Source organism: Silene latifolia, chromosome 4, assembly GCF_048544455.1.
Source record: "Silene latifolia isolate original U9 population chromosome 4, ASM4854445v1, whole genome shotgun sequence".
Taxonomy (NCBI): domain Eukaryota; kingdom Viridiplantae; phylum Streptophyta; class Magnoliopsida; order Caryophyllales; family Caryophyllaceae; genus Silene; species Silene latifolia.
In genome coordinates, this window is record NC_133529.1 from 7,514,006 (window position 1) to 7,521,038 (window position 7,033).

The following is a 7,033-nucleotide window of genomic DNA, read 5'->3' on the forward strand; positions in this document are numbered from 1 at the left end:
GTTTATATTCGTTGAGATGACATAAAATACAGTATGAATATGAGTGATTAATTGGTCAATAAATTAAATTAGTCACTACTTATTTGGTTATCCGTTGTGTTACTACTAAGTACTAATCGATACTCTATAATTAATTTAACGATAAATCAATCCAGTTTATATGTTTCTTCAAAATAGACTAAAATTGGCTTTCATGTCTATGTTACTAAGATATTTAATTGTAATTTAATTTTGTGTCGTGTGTTCAACATTTGGATTAATCGATACAAAACAGCGCTCTGAAACTAAAATGTAGGCCCAAAATTTGAAAACCTCTCGTAAAATAACTGTGACCGACACTAGTTTATGTCTTACACTTGGAGTTGAGTTGAAGTAACATAGTCTCGTTATTACTTAATCGCTAACTATCATAAATTATGAGACAATTACTCATTGCTACTCCGTCTATAAATCTATGATTAACATAAGTTGTATCTCTCAATTTTCTCAACGTATTTGCTACGCACATCAATCTATTTTTGTAATTATATGTTTGATGAATGAATGAGAAATTCAATACATTGAGGATTCAATCTGTTAGCGTTTACAATAGATGAGTACCTATTCAAAACAGTTCATAGACTATACAACTGGATGTACAATGCATACAACCAGGGTTATTTTAATCTTTCTCTAATATAATTATTAAATCCTAAAATAACAAACCTAAAACAAATCAAACGTAATCCATCTTCTCCATAACTGCTTCCCTATTCTAACTATTGATCTTCATTTTCTTCCCTTAATACAGATTAATTATCTTCTCCCTTTAAATTATTCAATCAACTATTACAACTCTCATTCTTCAATCAAAATCATTGGGAAATTAATCAATTTCTACCATCAATGGTGGACGGAACATTATTGGCTGATGACCACGGCTCGAATTCTTTATATGTCCATCTTTTTCCATTATGTCTTACTTAATCATCTTCTCCCTCTAATTTATTTAATCAACTTTTATAACTCTCTTTCTTCAATCGAAATCAATTTTTTTACTATCAATGATTGATGATTGATGGCTCTAATTCTTCATATTTAAGCTCGAGTTCTATTGTCAATAACGCATCTAGTATATGTAATAACTCGACTTCTTAGATGATTTGCAAAAGCCTTGGAAAATTCAATTGGTAGTCATGCATCAGGTGGAGCTTCAATGGCTAATAACTGATGGCTCGAATTTTTTTTTTATATAAGCTCGAGTTCTATGTTCAATAACACATGTATTATGGGTAATAGCTCGACTTCTTAGATGACTTGCAGAAGCCTTGAGAAATATAATTGACAAGTCATGTTTAACATAGACTTTATATGTAACGCCCCCGAAAAGCAGACAGACAGCTCAAAATAGCTCTTTTTTATTAATAAACAACAACGAAATTACAAGGCTGTCACCGCCGTATTCCCCCTTCGGAGAATACAAGGCTTATACAAAAATAAAGATAAATACATTTGTTAAAGATAAAAACTAATAACTCTATAACATATTCATCCTATTAGGTCATTTGAAAATCCTCACTCTTGACCTTCCCCGACATTGTACCTGAAAAAGAATGAAAGTAACGGAATCAGCCAACCACAGGCTGAGTATGACTCCGGTCACCTCCACCGGTCCTACTTATCTCCATTTTAATATTCCAATTTTTTTCTGGTCTCACAAGTATAAAAAAATAAGTCACATGAACACAATCAAATAATTATTAAATAAACATGCACAACCTGTCATTTTAGAATGCAATAACTCACTTTACAATTATACCGGTCTACCATTACTGAATAGAGAGACATTACGGAGTAAAACTCCCCTAGGCTAAGCCCTCCTCCATGTACACAGGATCTCAGGTCTAAGACCCGTGTAAACCCCCTGACACTTTCACCAGTAATAATCAGAACCGTAGTTCACATGGGGACGTGCCCCCTTCCATGTACACAGGATAAATTTATAATGTCTTCCCTCTCCCGTAATCGTATCCCGAATGCTACCATTGGCCAATAGTACATTATAACAAAAGTATTAATATGACAACCATATGTTCAGATAAAGACAGATAATATATCATGTGAGTACTATAATGATAATATAACATGATACGGTTTATAATAGTATAGAATAATCATTATATTATTACTTATTTCTACGACAAAGGGTCCCAAAATCATACCTTATTATTATATACGGAGTAATAGAAGTAGAGTGTATGTAAAATGTGTCCTCTGCCCCTCTCTCATTTCTCTCGTTATTCATATGTGAACATATGAAAATAAAATAAAATGTTGAATGGTAGGTTATTTATAGCCACCATAATGTTGGTTAACAATGTTAGTATGCAAATAGGATTTTACTACATCTTTCTTAGACATTAAGCAATGTCAAATGAAATCTTATCACCATTTTGTGTTAACAACAATCAAGCTTATCAAAACATTTATAAGTATCTTAACTAGAACTAGTTTTAAACCCGTGCAAAATTGCACGGATATGCGTTTGTGCCGGTATTAATGTTTTTAGATGTATATTTGTTTTTGCATTTCTATTTCTACTGTACTTATCTAGTTGGTCTAAATCAACGATCTACATAATTAATGTTTAAATTTGTTACAAACACGTGTTGACATGCACTGGTTTATGAGGAAATAACGTAATCTACTCTTGTAAATAAAAATTGCATACATAAAAAACTTTACATCCGGATAAAAGAAATATAATCTAATAATCAAGTTTAACATATGCAACTTATTCTAAAAATTGAAAAATTTCATAATACACCACATTAGTAGTGCATAATGACTTGTAAATTAAATTAAAATTTATTTGTTTTTTTTAGAGTAAGAAAAAATTAAATTTTGCTTTAAATGCTAGTTGAAGACTAAATTAACTCGGTTGCCTATCATTGTCGCCTACCATTTTCGGTGTGCGCGGTTGATAGTTAAGTTGCCGAGTTTTATATTCCAAGTAAATATTCCGTCATGATTGATTTTTTAAACAAACATTTTTGTACCATGTAGTTTTAAAAAATTATGTTGTGATGTTGTTGCTGCATGGTACAATAATATTAACCAAAATACATGAATATTTTATACTCCAAGTAAATACTCCGTCAAGATTTATTTTTTAAACAAAAATTATTGTATCATGTAGTTTTAAAAAATTATGTATGTAATTCATTTGCGTTTTATGTTCTATCCCGTATATAAATGTAATTCTTTCTCATAATTATGTAATTTTATTATTATTTAATTTTATTTTAAAAATTATGTAATTCAATTTTATACTCCCATTTGTAATTCATTCTGCGTATATGTTATTAATTTTATTTGCACGGAATGTATAAAATTATTTCATAATATTAATTCATAGAATTTTTTCATAGAATTTGTTGCAAGACGGAATTTATCGCATGTTTGAAAAGACGGAAATCTGAAGAAATAAATACATTGCACACTAGCGGGTCCCACCATAACATGAATTTAAAAAAAAAAAAAAAAAGAGGTTGCATTAGTGACGTGGCGCGCTGAGGATTGAGTATTGTCATTTGTATTAATATAGATAAGATATTATTACAATACACATAGTTATATAATAAAGTCATTTATTTATTTATTTATTTATTTCGGGTTATTACATTGTATAGACTTAAAATCTCATGTAATTAAAATATATGTTGTTGAACCATTTAGTATGGATGTAATGTAAAGAACTCGAAACATATATACTAAAAATATGAAGAATTGTTGGAACGGGTAAACATAAGCTCAAAATATATAGCTCGAGTTCTTTATATATTAGCTCGAATTCTAGCCATTTGGATAATGAGCATTATACAACTGGATGTATGATCCTATTTGTGTATTCAAAAGCTTGAGAATTGCAACCATGACTTTCTTAGATTTCAGTCAATTACTACAATGTCTACATGTTTAACATATTTTCAACAGAGGTGGAATAACTAATAAGAAGATGGTCAATCTCTCTATTGTACATGGTCTAAATGTAACAAACCGATTTTTTCTTTCCGAATGAAAAAAAGTCATGGTCGTTTATTAATTTTGTAAGACATTTTGCAATAAAGATTTGACTATAATAAAATTATCATCTACTAAAAAAAGTTTTCAAAAAAGGTTATACTCCCTCTGTCCCGGTCATTTGTTGTCCTTTTCCATTTTTGGGTGTCTCAGTCATTTGTTGTCCTTTCTATTTTAAGAATGAACTTGATGAGTAATTTGATTATTCTCATTCAATTTGTTCCACTTGTCATTTAGTTATTGGTCATTTTCTCTTTCCTTGGTCTTTGTGCCAAAACAAAAGGATAATAATTGACCGGGACGGAGAGAGTATAAAATTGTTGATTAACTCGTTTTTAATCTAACCTAACCCAAAACCTATGTAGAATTGGCGCATTCACCTAAATTTCATTTTTTGATCAAATTCAAAACAACTGGGCATGTAATATACTTGATCGACCTATTTAACATGTCTACTGCCCCACTAGTGACGGAGACAAAGACAAAAACAAAACAATGTAGCCAAATATCTTTTCAGAAATAGAAACACAAAACATTTCAACGGACCTCAATCCTCACCCATGATGCATATGACTATGATCCCATAATTGAATTGATTATACCATATCCAACACCACCACCAACAGCGAAGCGTCTTGCTTGTGACTGACTAATTTCGTAATAAGTTGAAAACCTCTCACAAAGAGGGAGAGGGGACAGGGTGGGCCATCTCTCATGTGTCTCCTACTCACCTTTTAATGAATATTTTGTAAGAGAAAACGGTATCCGTCGCAAGCTTGTGACGAATATCGCCCATCTTCAATGAGAATTTGTGCAACAGTCACATACATACATGACAAAAAGATGTTTGGTACACTTTTCCTACTCCTACTTTCCCTTTATCACCATCCATTTTTGACCACACCTCCATTCAATCCTCCTTCCCTTCCCTTTCCATATCCAGATTAATATAATTTTCCGATAACTTATTAAAAAAACCGTCTCTGAATATCATCGATCACCTTAAATACACCCCCTCCCTTTCATTCTAACCCTCCTAACTCCAAACCCACCACAATGGCAAACCCAACACACATTCTAATAATCCCATACCCAGCACAAGGCCACATGATCCCACTCCTAGACCTAACCCACCACCTAGCCACAACCCGAACCACAACCCCATTAACCATAACCATCCTAACCACACCTAAAAACCTCCCGATCCTATCCCCACTCCTATCCTCAACCACGAACGTAACCCCACTCATCCTCCCTTTCCCGCCAACCCCCGGTTTCCCGCCCGGTGCCGAAAACACCAAAGACCTCCCTCCTGCCAGTTTCCGTCAACTTATCCCCGCTCTTTCTCGACTCGAGGAGCCGTTAGGTCACTGGTTCGAATCCCACCCTTCTCCTCCTGTTGTTATAATTTCCGACTTTTTTGTCGGTTGGACGCAGCGTTTTGCTGCTAAGATGGGGATTAAACGCGTCGTTTTTTCGCCGTCTGGGGGGATGGCTTTGTCTGTTATTTACGCGCTTTGGAGGGATATGCCTAAGGAAGAGGATCAAGACCAAAACGGTGACGTTTTGTTTAAAGGGTTACCGAATTGTCCGAAATACCCTTGGTGGCAATTGTCCCCTATTTTTCGGTCTTACGTGGAAGGGGATTATAATTCGGAGGTGATCAAAGACGGGTTTAGAAATGATATGGATAGTTGGGGGCTTGTGATTAATACATTTGATGATTTGGAGCGGGTTTATTTGGATCATTTAATAAGTGTACTTGGTCATAATCGGGTTTGGGCCGTTGGGCCGTTATTCCCACCTCATGGGCTTAAAGACCGAGGCGGGTCAAGTACTGTGGATCCGGATACGATACTGTCTTGGCTCGACTCATGTCGGGATAATGAAGTTGTTTACGTGTCGTTTGGGACACAATCGTTGTTAACTACTCGTCAAATTGAGGTGTTAGCCGAGGCTCTCGAAAATAGCCGGGTACGGTTTATATGGTCGGTTCGGGACCCGTCCGTGACAAATGAATTGGACAAGGAGGGGGATCGTAAAATTCATAATACGGTTTTTAAAGAGTTTGAGGACCGTGTAGGGGACCGAGGGATGATTATTAAGGGATGGGCCCCACAAGTGTCGATACTAAGGCATCGGGCTGTTGGCACGTTTTTGACGCATTGTGGTTGGAATTCGGTTCTTGAGGGGCTTATGGCCGGAGTAGGAATGCTCGCTTGGCCAATGGGAGCGGATCAATACACGAATGCGACATTATTAGTTGACGAGCTTAAGGTCGGGGTTAGGATTTGCGAGGGGCCGCAATTCGTCCCTGACCCGTGTGTTTTGGCACAAACGCTAGCGGATTCCGTGAATGGGGAGATATTAGATAGGCAAAGGATTGGGAAATTGCATACAAGTTGTTTAGATGCGGTAAGTGAGAATGGTAGCTCTTCTAAGGAGTTGGTGAAATTTGTGAAGATGTTGACGGAGTTGAAGACAAAGAATACGTAAAGTCGTAAAGCGGGACAAAATATGTCCAAGTTATTGTTGTAATGTTGAAAAATATATGATTGTTGTGTGACTTGTGTCGTTTAATGAGAATTAAAAATCAGAATGCAACATTTTTAATGACAGTAACAAGTTAGACATATCCGCTTTACACGCAACAAATCAGAATGCAACATTAATCGTTTGGTTACCCACTCAACAACACAGGAATTTAAATTCATGTGAATTGTAAAATTGGCCTATTGTTTGGTTACCCTAATTCACATGAATTGGGAGTTCCTATGAATTCCAATTCCTCCATAATGGAGGAAGTGGCTTATCTGGCCGTCCCAGGTAAGTGGGAACGCCACACGTAATCGACTTCCTACAGCAACCAAACAATATTTTCTAATTCACATGAATTCTAAAATCATGTGTTTTATGACTTCCTAGGCAATACGAATTCCTATATGCAACCAAACGACTAATGACAGTAACA

General features: G+C 35.1%; 1 protein-coding gene across 1 annotated transcript; it reads left to right on the top strand.

Annotated features, from left to right (window-relative positions):
- The first annotated feature begins 5,039 nt into the window (after nt 1-5,039).
- LOC141652776 (UDP-glycosyltransferase 89B2) lies at nt 5,040-6,675 on the top strand. Its single transcript, XM_074460378.1, has one exon. The coding sequence runs from the start codon at nt 5,119-5,121 to the stop codon at nt 6,556-6,558; it is 1,440 nt and encodes a 479-aa protein (XP_074316479.1). The 5' UTR covers nt 5,040-5,118; the 3' UTR covers nt 6,559-6,675.
- Nucleotides 6,676-7,033: the final 358 nt, after the last annotated feature.